The sequence below is a fragment of the Manis pentadactyla genome, chromosome 17 (genome assembly GCF_030020395.1).
Source record: "Manis pentadactyla isolate mManPen7 chromosome 17, mManPen7.hap1, whole genome shotgun sequence".
Taxonomy (NCBI): Eukaryota; Metazoa; Chordata; class Mammalia; order Pholidota; family Manidae; genus Manis; species Manis pentadactyla.
Genome location: NC_080035.1, coordinates 22,087,188 through 22,109,061, shown reverse-complemented (window position 1 = coordinate 22,109,061; position 21,874 = coordinate 22,087,188). Strand labels below are relative to the sequence as shown.

Below are 21,874 nucleotides of genomic sequence, written 5' to 3'. Positions count from 1 at the left end.
TGGCAAGACAGGTAGGCAATGAAGTCTGAGGCCTTGACTGTTGGGAAAAGCTTCAGGGAGACACCACAGTTGTTTTGAAGGGTGAATATGGTTTCTGAAAGCAGACGGGAAGGAGCAGGTTAATCCTACAGAAGAAATGATAGGGCAGAGGAAGATATGGCACACTATTGAGATGCCTGCTAATTTGGGCATAGGGAGGTAGATGGCATTGCTGTCCTGCCAAATGACATGGTGTTTACAAGACTAGAAAGTGGCTTGCCAAGGGCCTAGAATGATTCTAAGGGCAAAGACACTTTGTTTCTCACCTTTCTAAGATAAGGTGTAAGGACTATAGCCTATTTCCTTCTAGCACAGAAGAAAGTTGTTTGGAATAAATTAGTGTTAAACACAATGGTTCTGACTCAACTATGCATTACTAAATAGTAAGGGTATATTTAAATAAACTATCAAAATGCCATTGCATACAAGGCACGAATGGGAGTAGAAGATTTCTCTCTCCTCTAATTCTATCATTGTAAGTCTGCTTCTCTGTGAGGATTGATTTGTCTTATCTCAGAGATGCACTACAAGTTCCTTGTGACGATAATTCTTGAAATAAAATCTCTTGTTATTCTGCTGTCTTGTGAAGTCTAGAAATGACTTGTCTTTTGGATTTTTTTTTCTCAACTTTTCTTGCACATTCTACAGAAAACTTACGAGAATTTTTACTTTTTTATATATATATATACATATGTATATGAATTCAAATATTTATATATAGAAAATGAATCTTCATGGGAGAGAAAGAAAAAACAATGCATTCTAATCCTGTCCCATATTCATTGTTCAAGCCACACATCTAATACCACTTAACTGCATCTAGACTTTCCTGAGCAATCTAGCTAGATGTAACTTTTTGCTGTTTTGAACCTGCATGCATCTTTTCCCTTGATTGGTGTCATTTCTTTTAGTTTTTCAAAAATTTACTGATTTCTCAATAAACTCTTTTATTGGGCTTCTGATTGGCTATATAGTGAAAAATATACACCCTCTCTAAAATGTTTAACTTAATATAAGTGATTGTATTGTTATACAATTTTATCTCTGCTCATCTTATTGCAGTTTCAGTTGAAGTTCTTCAGGATATCCTTCTGTGGATAGCCTGAGGGCCTTGTGAGTGAGTGTGCGAATGAATGAAAGCCGCAGCTTGAAACTCTCTTTATAGTGACAAAGGAACCCTAGGGAGCCCCTGTTACCACATATTGCAGTTTCAGTTGTTTTCATGGCTCTATCAGGGCTTTCTTGGCCCTGGGGGTCCTTAGTCCAAAAAAGGAGATGGGTACAGTGGGAATGGCCTAGAATTGAGAATCTGGTTTCTAGTCTTGAATCTACCACTAGGTAGTTACGTGGACTTGGGAGAGATCAGTTACATATCTATAAAATAAGAGTTCATTTTAGTTCAGTATTCTAGTGTTCTTTGAAACTACTGATATTCTTTAAAATGAAGAACTAAGCTACCAAAATAAACTTTAAAACCCAAGCTCAGTAGAAGAGGAAGTGTGCTAATAGTAGTAATTGATCCTGTTTCTCTTCTAATAAGGAAATGAGATTATCACTTAGGCACTGTTAAAAGTGGATGCAACAAATGCTTATGTACTGATGGGAAAATATATGTGCGAAAATGTTCACTGTAGTATTTTTTTTAGCTGAAGTTTAGATACAAGGAGAACAGTTAAATTATAATATTGTCAAATTATGGTATTTAGGTGATATACTGTGAGGCTATTTAAAAGAATGTGATCAATCCATACACATGTACATGGAAAAATATCCAGGGTTTATTGCTTTGCCAAACAACTAAAGTATAAAACAATATATGGCAAAAGCTCATTTGATCCAAAAGAAAAAAATCCTAAACTGTGTATTTGTATAATGTGTATACATCCGTTTTGTGTTTATATACACACTCATGTATATTTCTATTTCATGTGTAGCCTTTTAGAAGACTATCAGCAAGTGGTTTTTGTTAGCAGGAACCATTGTTACTAGTAAATTTTCCTTAAGGAATGTTGATAGTAACATGTAGTAAGGGAAAGGAACCTTGCTAGGTACTTTTATATTTGAATTGCTTTACAGTGATTTTTAAAAATTAATTTATTTTTCCTAGAGAACAATTCCAGAATAACAGGGCAATCAGCTGGACTAGTATATTAATTTTGTAAATATTTTTTTATATGTGCCTTTTTAACTGGAAAGAAAAAGGTGACTTTGCCTTTGTCAGTGTAAATGAATCTCAAAAATTGGAACAATTTATGTGAGTCATTTGTTTTATGTTTAAACAGTCACGGCTTAGAAATGACCTTCTCTTTCTAAAGTGAAAGAAATTTTTGTCAAGTATATTACATACACAAGGTTCCATTAATTCAGTAAACTACATTCAGAAAGCAATATATATGATAGTTAATTATTCCAAATGGTGCCAGTGATCAAAAGGGACACCCATTTGTAATGAAGGGAATCTCTGTAATGGTTATCCTGAAGAATGTTTGCTCAAGTGTGAGGATACAAGTAATTGATGAAGTGACAAGTTGAATACATCTTCCTCAGGCTTAGAAGGAGCAGCTTGTGAAAAGCTGAGAAAGCACTGTGACTATTTCAGTGACTAAGGATGGCTAAGTACGGGGCCACAATCTTAAATTGGATAATTTAAAGTCAAGTATTATATGTCAATAGAAATGCATGTTTTATACATTGCATTGCTTTAGGGCATTTGCATGTACAATATTGGGAAAAACTTTTTTTTTTCAGTCCTCACTGCTTTAGTTTTTAAAATTTGGGATATATCTATATCTATCTATATATCTATATAACTATATATTTGCCAACTATAAATAGTTGTCACTCGTGTAGATTTTTTTCATACTGAAATTGTGGGGGGGATTGATATCCAATGTGAATTTTTCAATCATTATTAGAAAAGCCTAATGTAACAGAGCTCATATTTCCCAAAATAGCACATCCACTGACTGTTTTACACTTGTACATCTGCCATGTGCCACTTACAAAGCAGGATACTCTTGTACACTTGCTGTTTAAATGTGCCACGCACCCTGTGGTTCTCCAGGGCTTGTCCCGTATTGGTGAAAGGCCACTGTGAGACTCTCTGGAGGCCCAGACAGGAACCTAGGCACAGATGCCCTCTGTTCTGAGGTTTTCCAAAACCTCTCTGTCTAGTCTCATTACCCTTCGTTCCCCTCCCATTTCTTCTGTGGGAGGAGGAAGGGAGTAACACCCTACGTAGCTGGGTCTAAATTATGATCTCTCCTTTACTCCCCTGCAAGATCTCTCTTGGCCCAAGAAGGGCATTTTGTCTTCCCCATGTCTAGGACTCTGTCCCTCCCTTATATTCTTCCTCTTTCCTTTCCCCTGCTCTTAGTGGGGTCCTGTTCTGTTTTATGTAGCTGAAGGAAAATTTTGTGATGCATTAAAAAATTTTCTCCCTCTGAGTACCAAGCTCTTGCAATTGAGCCATACAGCTTTCAAGTGTATTATCTCACTGTAGATATTAACAGAAATCTAATTTTATACTCAGTGTTGAGGAATGACCTCTTACTCTAAGTGTCAGCTTTCCCCCAGAGGAAAGAAATACAATTGATTCTGAAATGGCAAGGCTATGGAAAAAACTCAGGAAAGAAAAAAATTAATCTTCAGTTATCATCTCCAGTTATTATCTGGCTCTAATTTCTCTGCAAGGGTAGAATGGATCTTAGTCATTCTGCCTTTAATTCCATTCAGTTTCCCATGTCATCGTATTTGCAGTTTCTACTGATGGGCTAGATAGGCTCTGAATGGGCAGGATGGCAAAATTTTCAGAGTGAAAAAAATGTACAAAAATGGGAGACCAGAGGCCTGGTGTCTATTTGCCAGACTTTTAGCCTCTCCCTGCTTGTTTTCTTACTGCAAAATGAGGTCTTACTCAATGATTTTTTTTTTTTTTTTACTATCCATTCTAATTAGGGAAAAAAAGATTTGAAGCTTTCAGAAATTCAAGTAATCATTTGAAATAGGGGATTTGATATTTCTAGCATAAAGTAAAAGAATGGGAATAATATTTATTAAAGCATTTTAAAGACAAGGAATTTTGGCATGCACCAGAGAGTCCCAATTAATGGGTGTTCCTAATTGTCAAAAATGTTGTTCTGTTAGTATTTCCTTTCCTGTTCTGCATTGGCTTGTTGGTATATGTCTTTTGAACATTAATTTTTACTGTCTTGACATTTTCAGGAAGCATTTAAACTGGAGATAGTTCTTAATTAGTAAGATTGGATAGTTTACAGTAAGGATATTTCGGTTCCTATAAAGATTCTTCCCCACTAAGATGTTAATGTTTCTCTGCTCAAGTGTCAGGTGGCCCAACATAACTGTGAAGTAATGGAGTTTAAAGTGAGATTTCCTAATAAGATATAACCCACTGCATTCCCATTAATGAAAGGCTTCTTACCTTCCCCTTCCACAGAATGGTTCTGTTAAGTACTTTGTTTTTCCTTTTTAATAGCACATTTGGTTAATATGCTAAAGGTAAGATGTTTCTGGGAGGTAGGATAGAAGACATTGCAAACTATGGTTTTATAAGAAGCCTGTAACTTTACCTATGGACATTAGGAAGGAGGTAGAAATGCAGCTTATCTTAAATTCTTAGGAGTTTTGCTGAGGCTTTGGGATCCTGTCTTCGCTCAGCTCTTCTTTTCCCAAGGCAAGATTTATGCACAGGGATCCACACAGCACAGGAAGATAAAGCACCATTTTATTGTTAACAATTTTTTTGTCTGAGTGTATCAAGTAGAACTGTCTGATCTTGGGTAAGATGGTTGGAGCTGAGGCCTAAGGCTGGCTGCTTCACCAGAACCCAATACTGAACATTACCCATGTGCCAGCTGCCTACAGGGGGCAAAGACCGAAGAGATGAGAGGGTCAGTTTCAGTTCTGGAATATGCCAGGCTCTCTCACCCTCACCAGCTGTTTAGAAAGGAAGGAAATAAAGGGCGGGAATAAAATAAAAGGTTACATTCTGCATAACCTTTAAAGGTGGAGGGGTAAGAAGAGAGTGAAAAGGGTATCTAAGACCTTCCTTTCATGTGAAAGTCCACCCTGGCTCCTCACTTGCCATGTCTAATGACAGAGTAGTTGACATGGGCTACCAAAGTCAGAAATCTGAGAGCGGGGCTATGACTTTCAAGAACTGGAAATGTGATTAGGTTCTTGAAACACCGAATTGCCCAAGAATTAAATTCATCGTACAGTTTGGAGAGGTAATCCAGGGTGAGGAGTAAGGGAGAAAGGATGCTTTTGATAACATAACATAGCATTATCTGTCATCAGATGAGCAGTCAAGCCAGTATATACATGTGAGGTGTTCTGTGCTGGGAGTAAGTGCCATCTCTGCCCTTGACCAGCTCTTGGGGAAGACCATGTATATTTTAGATGACCCAGTTTGGTCTGGTTTGAGAATTTGGAGATCGCTTAGATTTATGTCTCCTAATTAAGAAAAAAAAATGACTGTCCTCATTCCTACATACATTTTCAAATCAAGAAGAGGTCAAATTAACATTATTAAAAAGAGTGATTTGAAATCCAGCCTTTTAAATAACACTTTTTTCTATTTTTTTGTTGTGGCTAATTTGCATAACATAAACTTTTCCTTTTAAACTGTCTTTAAGTGCATAGTTCTGTGGCATTAAGTACGTTCACACTGTTGCTCATCCATCACCATCCTCCATGTCCAGAGCACTTTCATCTTCACCTACAAAACCCTGTACCCATAAAACACGAACTCCCCATTCCCTTCTCTCCCATATAGAGATCCTTTTAATTTTAAAACATTTCCACAGTCACCGTTGAACACAAAGCCTACTAGTCCTCCCAGAACTGCTGCCTTATTATTGGAAAGCTCATACTTATAGAACATTGGGTTATACATGGGAGAGGTGGTACACTGGAGAAGGTCTGTACATGAGCCAGGGGTTTTATGTGGCCAACTATGTAGGAGCTACACAATATGAGATCTAGCTTGGAGGGGAGATAGCATAAATATACAACTATCAAAAGCCCAGATTAAAAAGAAAAAGTCCCAAGTTCAGGTGGTTGTGGGACAGAAATAAGCACAGAATAGTTCATTCTAAGGAAACAGACCAGTCAAATAATGGAGTTCCAGTTAGATAGGCCAGTTGGAGACCAGGATGATCCAGAATATTAGCTGGGAGTATTCTCCAGCACAGAGGAATAAAGATTCAATAACTGAGAAACTGGGGAAAGGACTTGGGTTTTCAACTGAGTGATCAGAGATAACATAAAATCAGAGGGACAGGATAACTACTTAACAGAAAGGATGTATAATAAAGGTTGAACTGAATTGAACAAATGCCTAGTATTGTCTCTACTTCCTTCCCTCCCCACTTCTCCACCTTCCCTCTCTCTTTCTCTTTCATACACACACTCTAAATTTTTTGTTTGTTCGTTTTTGTTTTGTTTTATCTCAGATGACCTACATATACCTTTCCTAGGGCAATGTTAAGCCCATAGATGGAGGCAAGTCTATGCCTCTTATGGTAGGGGTGGAGTACCAGATTAGCATGAAATTTGCACTGGCACTCCACACTTTTAATTAAGTTTATGGTAAAATTAGAAAATCCTGAAGAATGCAGCATGCTGTTGTTGAATAGAGTTAAGATCATTGTAAAATTCTGTTTTTAAAATTAAACCTGAAGTTCTTTCTCAGTATTTTGTAATAATGGTCATTTTATGTGTGATCACATTTCTTCTATCAACTGTTGGATAACCAGTTTGGCCATTTGATGAAACTCTGTGATATGTTTTCCCCACACTCTGATACACAGGGATGGTCTGTTCACTATTTATATGGCATTGCATTTTATCTGTTGGTTAATATAATTTATTGTTACTTTTTCCATTCCCAAGTTGCTCAGCACTGTGTGTACAAATACTAATAAGTTGGCTTATTAAGTCTTTCAATGCTACAACATGCTAGATATTCTGAATTACCTGTGTCCTCATTTGGATTTAATCCTTCTTTTAAATTGGAATGTACACTGAGTTCTCATTCTTTTTATAATAGGTTTTTTTCCCCTTCAGTACATTCTCTTGTGTATGCATTAGCATGTCATGCATTAACTTTTAGAGTCTTTGCTTTATAATTTCTTTTAGCAGAGATACATTTCTACTTTCTAATATCAGAGGATACAGGAGTAGTTTGCACTGGTAAAAATAGTAGTAAAAAATTTTTTTAAAAATTAATACATGTATTATTTCATGACTGTGAAGCAGCAACATTCAGGAAGAACTCATGGGGGCAGGAATTTATTGTGGGGAGATTTAAAAAGCTTAGGAATGTTTTTATGAGAAGTGATGAGACCAGAAAGATATGTGAGAATAGGCTTCAGTGTTCTTCGGCTGAGTTTTTGACTCTTTCTGGAGTCCTTTCCTTTCCTTTCTCTTACCTTTGCTCCCTTCAATCAGAGCTCATCTTAATGTGTAACTACTTTAATTATAACAGTTGACACTAAGATATACATGATAAATAGGCTTAACTGTCTCAGGGTTATCTTTCTGTTCAGCGCTTGGCTTGTTATGTTAAAAACGTTGCGGAATGTGTGAATTTGAGGAGTCTTGGTATTTTCTTTGGTTTGAACTCCTGTTTTTCTGCTATCTAAATCTTTGTTGTGAAGGGTGTTTATACACAAAGGATCTTAGGAAAGTGGTTCTTTTAGTTTGTGGTAGTAATACTTTTGAGATGAAGAAAATTACTAGTTTCTGTGATTGTGAATGTCCTTAGATCAGGTGGTTTTTATGACATATCTTGATGAGTTTATTATTTCCTACAGGGAGAGAGATGGGGGAAACAAATATTTTTAGGTCAACTCTTCTACAAATACTTTTATGTAGGATTTATTGTCATTTTGAAGTTTCTTCTGGGTTTTTTATATAATATATTCCCAATACCTTAATGATCCTTACACACATGAAGTAATGGTAAAATAAGATTTAAAAGGAGATCTAGATATGACCCTAAGTGTTAGTTAAATAGTGAAAATCCTTCTCTGTATCCATGTTAGAGTTTTGAGAAAAGTCCTTCCAGGTGATATGTTTTGTGACATTGTCTACTCAAATAGAATGCATGGGAAGAGAAATATTTGTTTATTTGCTACCCTTTTGATGATTGCTATAGTTGAAATAATCTATTCACAGAATTTTATTTAGTGGCTCATTCTCTCGTTACATATTATATCATTCCTAGCCTGGGATTGCCAAACAGACATCTTTTTGCTAGTAAAGTACTCTGATTAGTTATGGCAGTTGTATATTAATATTTGAATAGAAAGATAGCCTATCTGTTTCTTCCTTGTTTATTTTCTCTGTAGTTAGGTACATAGTGATTGATTTATGTGCCTAGAAATATTAAAACAGGGCTTGACACATCAGATATGACTAAAGCTATTTATACAGTTATGGTTTTCAATACCAAAGCATTTATACTGACATTTTGCCAAGGGGCATTTCCAACTTAAAAAATAATTCATTCCAAGTTTTCACTTTTTTTTTTGTATTGCCTATCCTCTCCCTTTAAGCTGCCTAAAGCTTCTTTGAAACCATATTGTCCTGTCACAACCACCAATAGTAGTAACTCTCAGAAATCTATTTTCCTTTCTCAGGCATGTCTATTCTCAAATTCTGGCCCTTGAGATTCCCAGGTCCATTTCATTAACACTGAACAGCAGAACCACATCCAAAGTCAGCTACCATTTGAGAAGGAGTGAAGGGTGAATTCTTGATTTTTCCCTTTGGAACTAGTTTTTTCCTCCATATCTTAAAATCCTACTCATTGTGTTCAGGTGACCAAGCATTTCTCTTCCCTTGCCCTGGTCCATTCATCTTCCCACTTACTCTCCCAGGGAATATATACAGCAAAGGAAAATGCTGTCAAGTGTAAACGCCAAGTATGGTGACACAGATTTCTCTCTGTGGGTGGTTTCAGACTGCTTTGCTGTGGGGATTTCCTGCCCCAGAGGCGCTGCAGGCCTGTGTGGGGGCCAAAGCCCTCGCCTGGGAGCTGGTCACACTGAGCCAGCTCCCATTACTCATAGTCACCATGCTTAGGTTTCTCATCAATTGAATGAGGTGGTTAAATATCATATTCAAGGGCTGTTCTGCTTTTAAGAATTGGACCTTAAACTGTTGATATTCTTTATTAGTCTCTTTAGAACCTCAGTAGTTAGAAAGCAAGAAGAAAACCTCAATTAATACAAATAATCTCTAGTTGATAGATGTCTCTCCCACCCTACCTTTTATGCCATTTGAAGATTGTGCTAGGCTTCTCTCTTCATTTCCTAAGTACATGGTTTATGCTTGCTTTACTTCTGTAGCTGAGTTGATTTTATTGACTTCTCTGTGTCAGAGAATGCTCGTTTAATTGCATATACTTCCTTTTATCCTTTCAAGACTAGTGTAGTAACGATCTAATGAACAAAAGGTAATTTACTGTACACATATAACATGTAAAATTTAATAGCATTTGTGCTAAATGAATTCCAGAAAAAATATTGAATTGCTTAATATTTTAAAAACATTGACTTAAGGTGCCTTTAACCAGAAGCACCAACAAAAATAGAATGAACAATTGCTAGTACCATTCACTGACTTAAAATAGTAAATTATGGAAAGAGAAAACTAGTATTACACTTTGTGCTCTGCTAGCTACTTACACATTTAGAACTGCATATTTGGAATTTTTTGCAATGGTGAAATAATGTATGATAAAATTTATGTGAAACCTTATGCCTGAAAAAGGTCACAGTTTAAATTAATCTGATTAGAACAATGGAAAAGTAATTAGAATAAGATGTGTAACCATGTACCATGGAATTATGATTTTTAATGGAAAATTTAGTATGAAAGAAAGATTTTGAAAGGAGATTCTTTATATAATTTTGCTGCTATTTTTGAAACTTTGAAAATAGAAAAGGAATAAAGAGGAAGTGTAATTAAAAAAGACTTTTTCAGTTCATGGCTCTTGGCAACGTAGAAAGTTTTGTCATCTTTGATTTCATTTTGATATACAATCCTTATAAAATGGAGCATTTACTGTGTTAGTGATCAGGGCCATTTTGGACAGTACTTTTCTTCTCTCAGAAAAATGGTGTCTTACACAACATCTCTAGGAAGTAAGATTAAACACAGACCTCTAATGGCAAAAGCTAGATCACAAGTGTAGATGGCACAATAATCTGACTTCATTTTTTATGATTCAGAGTTTCATCTTAGAGCTGAGAAAATCTAGGCTTTCAGTGAGAGTTTATTTTGTACTGGCTTTAGGAGAGCAGGTCCGTCAGTGGGTGGGACGTGTCTACAGTGTGCTCCCCCAGGGCCTCTTGGGGTTTGGCACCTGATGCTTTTCCTTCATTTGTGTCACTGCAGGGGTAGGGAAGGTTACAGGAAGGTAATTATCATTTCATTTCATTCTCACAAGTCCTCTTGGAGGGCCCGTGTCCCCAGGCCATAGACATGGGTGTGAGCCCCTGTGAGTTTCAGTGGGCAGGGTGTGGTGGGGCAGGGACACAGGGCCTGGTGCGTGATTCCCAGCCCCAGCTCCCAGCAGGACCCTCGCTGTCTCCTGACTGGTGTTTCACAGAGATACCATCAGCAAAGGTCATGGAAACAGGGTTTTGTGTTAAATCTTTGCTCCTACTAAAAGGCCTCCTTCGTTCTTATTCCTCTTTAATTCGTCCTTATTATTGCCAGTGTGTAGATCGTGCTTTATCAGGGATCTTTGTATAAACATTTTCATCTGGCTTTTCGCTGATTTGAGGTGGTCCATTATCTGGCTGTATTATTTTTTCAACATCTCTAATCATTATTTCCCCATATGAAAGACTTTTATCATATCAGTCCATTCAGATAATAGATTATCTGGTTTCATATCGATAAAAGCATATTTCTTCCTTGGTTCTTTTGAATCCTGTTGTTTTCTTAGAAAGTTTCGCTTCTTCCTACCCCTTTGTCCATGTGCTGCTCACTATTTTAGTTCTATCTTTTCCCAACCACCTTTTAACTATATAGTAGCAGAGGAGAAGGGAAAAAAAACGTCATTCCATTGCATAATGGGTATGCTGATGCATTAAACTCAGTAAGAGTCTAATTTGTCATTTTTTGTAAAAAGGCAGGATTGGTTAAAATTGCTTCAGGCTCTGATTTGGATGTTGTGAAGTGGTCAAGATGGCTTAATACATTTCTTTTTCTTTTTTCTTTTTAATGTGACACCTAACATATTTCACAACTAGTGGAAAGAATATTGGAGTCAGAGCCCTGTGATGATTCTTTTATCAGATCTGTTGCTTAAAGTCACTTACTCTAAGCATTATTTTTGTCATCGTGATTATGATGTTGGTAGTAGTAGTGTGACCATTAAGAGAATTATGTAAGAAAGTGCCGCAGAAAGTATTGCCAGCACTGCCTCATAAATGTTCAGTAGATGTTATTTAAAATTAAAGGTTGCTGGTTTCTTTGGCTTTTTTCTTTAGGAAGACTAGAAAATGTTTCAGAATGTGGAAGGATACTGGTTTTGAGAAACAAACTGATGAAAAAAATTAGAATCTGGTCTCTTTGATCATAAAGATAAAATACATTTTCTAGAAATTAGAGGATTGTCATTTGGTCAAGTTAAGGAAAGCAGTTCACTTACATATTTATTAGTGTTCACTTGAAAATTTTAACCAAAATAACAAGGAAAGGGAAAGGTTTAGATACTGGGAATAAGGAGACAAGTGGGTTATTATTTGCTGGTTCTTGGAAAATTTCTGACAGTGAGTGGGTAGGGTACTAATAACTAAAAGGACCAATCCCTGTATCTCCATTCCAGATTTTCTTCTCCACATCTGTACATCCAGCTGCCTCTTGTACGTGACTGTATGGATGCACCAGTGCTCCTTGAACTGAGCGTGTTTAAAACTGTTCCTAGTTCAAACGTGTTCCTCATTTGTCGCTCATGTTAATAAAGAGCACCACCACCACCATCTTCCTGGTTGCTTAAACCCCTTTGGTCTGCAGGTTCCTACATATATACACGCAGATATACATACAAGCACACACATACACACATATATATCCCACTGACACTTACTGACACTTGCTATGTTCCAGGCCTTATTGTTGGGGAATGAAGTTGCTACCCCTGAGGGACTTGCTTTCTCGTGGGGGAAGGGAGACCATATGAAGTTTCTGATATGTGATGAGTAAGTTCTTCGGAGGAGAGGAGAGGGCAGAGCAGGGTGACAGGGAGTCCCGGGGGAAGGGGAGAGGGAGGTTGCTGGTCTCTGCCCAGCTGTAAGGGCAGGCTTTCCCTTAAGTGTCCACAGGAGTCTCCTGCTGCGCTGTGGTGAAAAGACCACAGCTGGCCAAGCCTGGAAGTGGGAGCCAGGTTAGAAGGGAATTGTAACGTAGGTGAGAAAGGATAGTAGCCACAAGCAGGGAGACGGTAAGGAGTGCTTATTCTAGTGAATATTGCGGAATTGGAATAGCCCAGTCACTGATGGGCTGGACGTGGTTTTGAGGGGAATAGAAGGATGACTCAGCTGCTGCAACAAGGGCATTCCCATTTTCCGAGGTGGGGAAAGCAGCCGGAGGAGCAGGTGTGGAGGTGTGTGCTTGGTTTTAGACCCGTTAAGTTGAAGGTTCGCGTTAGACATCAGGGAGAGAGCTTGAGAGTAGCCCGTCGGATGTTCCCGTCCGGGCTTCAGGGTACCGGGGGGGGGGCTGGATTCTTCTTTTTGTAACTCATCCCTTCTCTCCATCCAGTTGCCGCAGCTCTGAGGGCACCAGTGACTCCTGCTTGGATCACTGCACCGCCCTCTGCATGGCCCCTCTACCTTTACTCTTGACACTCTTTCAATGCACTTTCAACACCCTGAGCTTTTCTGAAATACAGTTATTTTGCTGCCTCTCACATACTTAAACCTTTGGTGCCTCCTTGTTGCTCATGGGATAAAATGCAGACTTCTTAACCTGGCTTAAAAGCTCTTGCATGAGCTGGTGCTTGATTAGTCTCTTGTGTCATTTATTTTCACACAGTATTCTTGGCTTTTATTTTCATTTATTTCTGTGCCTTTTAAGTTCTTGCACCTTTAGACCTTCAAACGCTCTCCTTCCATTATCTAGTCCTTCCTACCCCAAACCCCAAACCTTCTTACCTAACTCCTTTTCTCTTTCAAGCTTTTGATTAGATATGTATCACTTATTCCATGAAGACTCCCTGACAACTATGGGTTAGGATGCTCTTCTTTATTCTGTGGTCTCACCAAAACACTGCAGATATATCTATGTATTGTAATTGCCATTTACTTTGCATTCATCTCTCTTAATTCTCTGAAGCCAAGAGGTCTCTGTTTTGTCTAGTGTTGTATCTCTGTCGCTTAGCACAGTCCCTTTTAGTTGGTGCTTGATAAATGTTTCTTAAGTGAATGAAAGAAGAAGTAAGTGAAGTGTATGATTATGGAACACGGATGTAACTCCTAACAAAATTTCTATATTCCAGTAGTAACTAGTTACTAATTATAGTAGGGAAAGGAGATTTAATCTCCATACCCCCAACTTCCCTCATGGTTACCCCAATACTTAAGAGTATAATTTAGATAAATTTAGGACACCTATCACTAATACTAAATATACAGGTTGCCTATGAAGAATGCTGTGTTATGTTGACTAATTATAGATACATATTATGTTTATGATTGGGAAATTTGAAAATTGTCAACATATCAAATCTCCCTGAATCTATTTACAAATGCCTTGCTGTTCAAATACAGTTCAAATGGATTTCATGTTTGGAACTTCTAATTTATTCTAACCTTAACATGGAAAAACATAAATGAGCAACAAAAGTGAAGAAAATTGAGAAAGGGGAGAAAAGTAATTTGAACGACCAATTACTAAGATGTAGTATAAATCTACAGTTTTTAAAGTGATAGTAGCATGAGAGTAGTGCATCAAACCATGGAACAGAAATACAAGCCCAGAAAAACAAGTAGAGCTTAAAGGTGTTATGTCAAATAAGGTGAGAAAGATGTTTGATTATTCATAAAATGATACAGAGATAATTAGTTAATAAATATGTTGAAAAATATAAAATTTGATCCCTGTCTCAAATATACCAAATGCACCAAAACAAAACACCTAATTATAACATACCTTTCTGTTATACAAGTATTTATATGTGCCATGTTATATATATATATATATATATGAAGATGTTCTTCGAAGCTGTTTTTCCCTAACATAAGTGATTCATTTGTATGTAACTAAACACTTTGTTTCATTGTTCTTTGTTATCAAGACACTAATTTTGTAAGTATCAAGATACTAATTAACTTTGATCAGAAGTGCTGCTCATGGGTACAGAGGAGGGGAAAGGTGATAGGATCACCTTATTGGTTACAGCTGATAACCTCAAATACTATGCTGTAACTGCAGGTCACATATGGTTGTTTAGCATGATGCATTTATTCTCATTGTTTACCAACGATAGAGAGGTTAAATGCATTTATCGATTCAACAACACATAAAATAAGTCCAACATCAACATTTGACCATTTTCAAAGATTTAGAAAACAAATTTTAAACAGTCTACTCTTTCAGTTTAGTATGAGTTATATTTTTAAAAAAGCATGGTTTATCAAACATAAAACAACTGTGTGCTTTTATTTAATGCTCTTAGAGCTAACTTCTTAGCTATCCTAAGTCTGAGTGTATTTATTTTTATAATTGTGTCCTGTGTACTGTTCAGGCGAGCTTACTTATTTGTGCACTTGATGGTATTGGTTTCCATAGTGCACATCAGCTTTTGGTTTTTGTCCTCCTAGACCTTCAAATATTTACTCATAGTTTTTCTATTAGAAGAACCACCAGTGTCTATCTGAAACAGTTTGGGTCTTGGGAATCTATTATTATTTTATTAACCATGTTATTTAAAAAATTCATGTCTCTTCTAGATTTCTTTGATGACAGAAAGTTCACATCCTGTCCTTTCTCAGTTGCATGCCTGCCCCTAACATGGATCTATCCTTGGTTTTACAGAGAGAAGAGCAGAGGAAGATTCTGAAGAGAAGAAAGCTATTAAAAAAAAAATTAAAGAGCTTAAGTTTCTGAAGCCTATAATTGCCCAAAACCTTTGTAAGTATCAGATTTCAGGACTATTACATTAGCAAAATACATTGGGTGAGGTTCCTTTGAATTATTTCATTCTTTATATGACTTTTTTCATTTTATGTTATTTTAATATTTTATTATTTGCATAATAACTTAAGATAACTCCTTTAGGAAATTATGGGTTAACTTCTTCAAAAGATTGATGCCTATTAGAAAATAAAGCTAAAAAAAGGATTTAAGGTGAAAATATGTCTCTCATAACTGAAAAGAGAGATACTCTTTGCCTCTCTGAGTATAAAAATAGAGAATTAAAGAATATGGGTGATGACATCATATTTTTAAAAAAGTTGATAGTGGATTATTTCTTTTATTCCTCTGAATCTCTATTATTTGTTATACTTGATCACACACAAAGGTGGCTGGAATGTTAATGGAAATTAAGATGATGAGTAAAATGAATTTCATTATCCCACCTGAGCAGTTCAAAGCCTTTCCTCAAAAGTACTGACTGGAAATATTTTAGATTTAATTACTGTTACAGGAGCTAAATGCTTAATATTGAATTGTCTTCCTGACTGAATTACTGTGGGAGAAGAGGGCAAATAGTTTTGCTTCTAATTCATTTCCAACTACATCTTAAATGCATCAAAGACAGTTCCGCTTGGAACTGGGATAATATACATATATATTAACTTTCTGGTGGTGCAAGAGGGAAAGAATATGGAGAATCTAGAGGCATGAAGAGTTAATATGGCTTTTAGTATACCTTTCAATTATTACATTCCTCAAGAGAGCTTTTAAAAAGTAAGTTTGGAGCAAAGAGTTCTTTGATGAGAGGATAAAGATCCACGCTATTGATTAAAGAGGGAGTTATATTAGAGGCAACTTGTACAAAAGGCAAAGTTGACATTCCTTTTGTGAGAGTTTTAGGACATTCTTCCTGTATTCACCATGTCAGAGGGGCATCCCTTTTATGCAGTGTAGGCCTGCCAAGATCCCCATGGAGAATGTTTAGAAATCAATGCTATTGGCCAATATACAGTTCTCTCTTTCTGGGCTAGAGTTGATTGCATATCCCTACCTCTTTCAAGTTGGATGTCACCATATGACTTTCTTGGGCCAATGGCAGTGTAAGTGGAGATGAGGTAACTTTTGTGTGGAGGCATTAATTCCTGGTGCTGGAAGTTCCATTGCTCTTTCCCTGTGCCCAGAATGGCAGTCAGAATGGTGACAATCATCCTGATGTGAAGATCATAAGTAACAGAATCCTGACTTTCTGATGTGTGATGATACTCTGAATTAGAAATGTTTAAATTTTGTGCTTAGACCACTGAAATTTTGGGAACTGTTACATGATACCAGTTTTTCAGGGAATGTTCCCCCTTAAAGGAATCTTACCACAGTACACAGCATTATTAACATAGATAACATCAAAAAAACCTGTATCATTTGTGATCTGAAAAGAGATAATTTTTTTCTTGAAATATGTCTGTGACCTACTTTACAATTTCCTAATCTTGACTCTCAATAGCCTTGTTACAGATATTGAAGAATATCACTTTGAATTGAATTATTTTTAGATGACTCAAGCATAATAATCTAGCCTCAATTTCCATCTCAAAGTTGAATAATTGACTTGTTGGACAGAGTTCTCTGGTATTACTTATATGTTATAGAAGAAGTGCTAAATAGGATTTCAAACTTAATCATAATTGTTAGTAACTATTGCTTACCTTTATGTGCCAGTTTTGTATTTGGCTCTCTAATCTTTCCTACAAACCCACCACATAGATTGTAGCATTGATGTTATAGGTAGGTGCAGCAATTCAGTGACTTGAACAAGGCTGCTTATTTTGAAAAGAGCCAGTAGGTACAGGATATATTTATTCCTGTTTAATAGTGACAAAATCCTTTATCATAGAGAAGGATACTGTTTGTCTTGTTTGCTTTAGCTAGAGGATATACATCCACTCATTTAAATGTTAAACTCATTTTAAAGTATAAGATCAAAAGATCCAGAATTTATACAATGTCATATTATGATGTAATCCATTCTAGGATTATTCTTGCCCTCTCTGATTGTAGCAAGTGTTATGATTTAAGCTTTAAGAAGCTTTAGCAGCCTAAAATCTTTACTGTAATTATAGTCTGATTCACAGCTGGTTTTTGTCTATGAAATTCAGTCTTTTGAGATACTGAATGCTGAGAGGAATTCTGATAGAACTTAGCAATCAAAGGTACTTTCTCTTAAATTTCTCTTCAGTAAAATATTCCATAGAATTTCAAAGAAAGGATCTAAAATCCACTCATTTATTTACCTATTTATTTAAAGGTGTGTTGGGTTCCCTGTCTTTTGAGTTCATAAACGTTTTGGCAAAGACTCTGGACTCAACATAAACAGTAGAATTCCAGCCATTCTTAGATCAAGAGATGGCTCAGGAGTTTTACAAGGTTCATATGCTTTACCAGATTTTTGGGAGTGGGTATTTGAGCTGTAAAGGGAGGAACCCTGGAATCTATGAATTAATGTAAAGGTTTAAATATTTAGAAGTTGCCTTGCAGAAAATGTGTGACTGGTTCCAAAATCTGCACACTTTACACTCTTTCACTGAACTCAAAGCTTCCAACTGGGGTCTATATAATCACATTTTGAAGGGAAAGATGCATTTAATACATCTTTAGGAGGCTTTAAATGAGTATCTCATATTATTCTCAGGAACTTTTAAATATTGTTTTTGGGAAAAAAAGTCTATATTGTCTTCTGAATTATGTGTTATGCCTTAGGACATTTTCAACTCTTCGGTAATTTTTTTGCCCTTAGTCACAGCAAATGTTTTTCAAATAACTCATTTCATAAAGTGTAAAAACAAAAATTCCAATCTTCATCAATATTTGTTTAATGTGCATGTTATTTTAATTATGAAATAATGCTTGAAAGTAGTGGACAAATTACAAATAGAAAAGAAAGTAAAGGAATAAATTGCCTTCAAAGTCAATTGTTCTCCTAGAATTTTATCTTTTCTTTTTTTATGTATCTGTTACTGTCTTAATTATGCATATTATATTTATGTGTATTCATATTATTTATTTCTATAATTGTGTGAGATCATATAGTTTTTTTATCTGCAAAGTTACAGGGTCTCCAAGACCAGCTTTACTTCTGGCACCAGTTGCAAGTTTGGTGGGGCCCAAGACCACTCTTAAGTTTGATAATTTGTTAGGTGGACTCTCAGAACTGACTGAAAGCTGTTTTACTCATGGTTATAGTATATAACAGCAAAAAGCAATACAGATTAAAGCAGTGATGTGAAGAGGCACGTGGGGCAGAACCCAGGAGAGTTCCAAATATGAAGTTTGCATTCTTCTCTCCCAGTAGAGCCAGGGACAGCATTGGCTTCTCCTAGCAGCAATGTGTGGTGATGTGCACAGATTACTGCCAAGCAGGGAAGCACACTCAAGCCCTGGTATCCAGAGTTTTCACTGGGTATTGGTTATGGTTGAATCCCAGCAAGACTGACCATAGTTGCTAGCCCCTCCAGAGGCCGAGATAAAACTATGACCCAAAGTCCCCACTATAAATCACATTATTAGCATAGACTGGTGTGACCTAATGTCCCTAGTAGAGAAAGACGCTGGTACTGGGCAACACATTCCAAGGGCTTAGAGAACACCTCAGAGGAGCCAGACCTCACCTGGTTAAACTTACTCCTTTACCACGTAGTATGCCACCTTTTTTCCCTCCGTGCACTTTTGTCTTCATATTGTTCTTTTAAAATTATTTTAATTATATTGTTATAACATATACATCTGAGAGAATATATAAAGTGCATGATGCAGTTTAATGATATAATTCAAACATCCATAAGCTAAAAAGGGGAACATTACTAATATTTTAGAGACTTATACATGCTCTTCAATCTTATCCCACTTCCTGTGAGAACTAACCTCATCCTGAATCTTAGGTTAAATATTTCCTTCCTCTTCTTTGTGGTTTTACTACCAATTGTGAACATGCTCCTAAACAATAAGTTGTTTTGCTTTGACTGACTTCCAGTTTTACATAAATAAAATCATACTGTTAATGAATCTAGCTGTAGGATATTTGTAAGTTTAACATTCTTTGAATATTATGCTTTATTTATTCAACCCTTGGTTAACATTTGGGTTGTTTCCCATTTTTGGTGCAACTAAGGCAAGGTATGGCAAAGTGTAGCCCAATTCTTGTCCATTGCCTATTTTTGAAAAAAAAAAGTATTAATGGAATTTAGCCAAGGCATTTGTTATTGTTACCTATGGCTGTTTTGTGTTACAATAGCAGAGTTGAATAGTTGTGACAGAGACTGTATGGCTCACAACAGCCTAAAATTTTTACTATGTGGACATTCACGGAAAATGTTTGGCAAACCCCTGCTCTCAGTATACCTATTCTATGTTTGCATTAATGTACTCTTTCACTGTCAATGCTTGAGTTTTTCGACTCTATACCTTCATCAACCTAACATTAGGTGTTTTATAAGAATCCAGTGTGGCTTTTTCAAAAATTTATCAAGTTAGTGATTTGTTGAGCTTCCTTTCTGATGATGTGTCTTTCTGTAATTCTGGAAAATTCTCTGACATTTTCTTTTGAAATATACTTCCTTGTTCTTTCTGTGATTTCCTTTTGGAACTCCAAGTAGACATTCTTAAGGTATCTTTACTCATCTTCTGTCTCTCTTCAACCTAGCATTTTTCCATCTTTGTTTTGGCATTTTGGATAGCTTCTTTGCCTATGTCTTCCATATCATCAATTTTCTCTTTATCAGATGTCTAAGGCATATGTTAAGTTTTCATTTTTCAGTCTCTTCAAGTTCTTTTTCACCCCCCAAATCTTTCTGTTTCTTTTTAATGTCTTTTTTTTCCCCCTGCCCACTGTTGCAAATTTTTCTTTCACTGTTAAAAATATTTTTTCCTTGGATTTCTGCTTTCCTTCTTTTCAGAATAGCTCAGAAATGCCCATAAGATTAAGATTTATGTATATTTCAGGTATTTCAAGGGTGTATCTCTACTTTGCCATAATACCTGAAGTATAAAACTGTAATTTCTTTCTCTCTCAGATACTATATAATGCCTCAAAGTAATTCTGTCCCTTTGATCTTCCTATTTAGTGTTTTCTACATTTTGTTGTATCTGTGGACTAGGTTTCTTGAGTGGAATTTATTGTTTCTCAAAAGGAATTATATTTGAAGAGTTGTGATTAATTCTACTAATCTTATAAATTTGCAGTCTAAATAGAGCTTAACAATTTGCCTTTTCAGTTTGCTTACTCCTGAGGTTCAACATATTGTATATTATTTTTTTTGTCATTTTTTTTCTTCTTCTTTGAGTTTACATACATTTTGCTCATTTTCCCATTTGGACCTCATTGTATTCTAAATGAAGGGAAAAAAATGCCCTGCTTTTTAATTGTTCCAAGTGCTTTGTCATTAATGTTTTCCTTTTATGTTCTCACATGTCAATCTTTTCATATTTGCTATCAATTTTTGTTATTATGAAGTTCTCTAATCATAAAAGAGCTAATTTGTTATGCTAAATTTTTCAGTATTCCTTTTTATTAATATTTACATTTAATTCTGCAATCATATGTGACTTGTTTTGTACATGATGTGCAGATTTAGATTTTATTCCTCCCCATCAATTATTCACTAGTTATCTCTTCAAGATCCTGTAATTATTGTTTTTATGCTCTCTGATGTCTACCACAGGGTTATTCTTTTGTAATTCCATTAACCTTTCTCTATTACAATATCAATTTAGATCCTTTATCCCATGTTGTTCTTGTGATATTAGGGATTATACATATCCATAATTTCTGGTACTATTATCCCATATTTATGACTGAGTTTGCAAATGTGTGAATGAAGCTGGTGATAAGAACATAGACAGTGCCTTTATTATTCATGTGTAGGGGGAAAACAGAAAAAGCTTTAAATCTAATGCTGTGAAACTGTCTTTTTACATCTCATTAGCTTTGGAGACGATCGTTGTGTTTTAGCACTAGATCTATGGAGGTATCATGAAAAAAAAGGCAAATGTTGGAATTCTCATTAGTAACTTATTATCCCATCCAATCCAATTGGGTAGTTTCCCATGAAAATTGTTTTCTAATATTGTATACTTATGCTTTAGTTATATGTAATGTCTATTTCTCTGGTATATTGTCTATAGTATCTCTGAACAGAGAGGTGCTATTATAACTTGTAATAGTGTTAAAGTACTGCTTAGCAGTTTTCTTGATTTCTTTTTCTGAACTATTAGTAGGACTGGCAGATATGCAAGCTGGTAACCAAGTTTAGACAAATATACATATTGGAGTTTTATGGTTCTTTTCATTATGATATGTTTCTTTTTCCAAAGCATACCAAAATATTTCAGTTTTCTTTAATTACATGAAATTGGCACCATTCCTATGATAGGCTAAAAACTAAGCATTAAAAATCAACCACAGAACCAGCATAATAATAAAGGACTGTTGCTTAAACACGAATTCTAAAATTGGAAAAGAGTATAAAATAATACTACTGAAAGTTTCCACCACGGTAATTATGTTAAATGTTTAAAATCTCTCATTTTATGAATTATTTTTGATTTTATGTATAGAATTACACCTCAGATTCTTTCCTTAGCACATTCATTATGGCCCTTTCCC

General features: G+C 35.9%; 1 protein-coding gene across 1 annotated transcript in view; it reads left to right on the top strand.

The window, feature by feature from the left end:
- The window catches only part of DIAPH3 (diaphanous related formin 3), a 536,969-nt gene that overhangs the window by 237,205 nt on the left and 277,890 nt on the right, over positions 1-21,874 (top strand). The window contains exon 18 of the mRNA XM_057494450.1: positions 15,118-15,213. Within this exon, the coding sequence (XP_057350433.1) occupies positions 15,118-15,213 (96 nt within the window). The remainder of the gene's footprint in view (positions 1-15,117; positions 15,214-21,874) is intronic.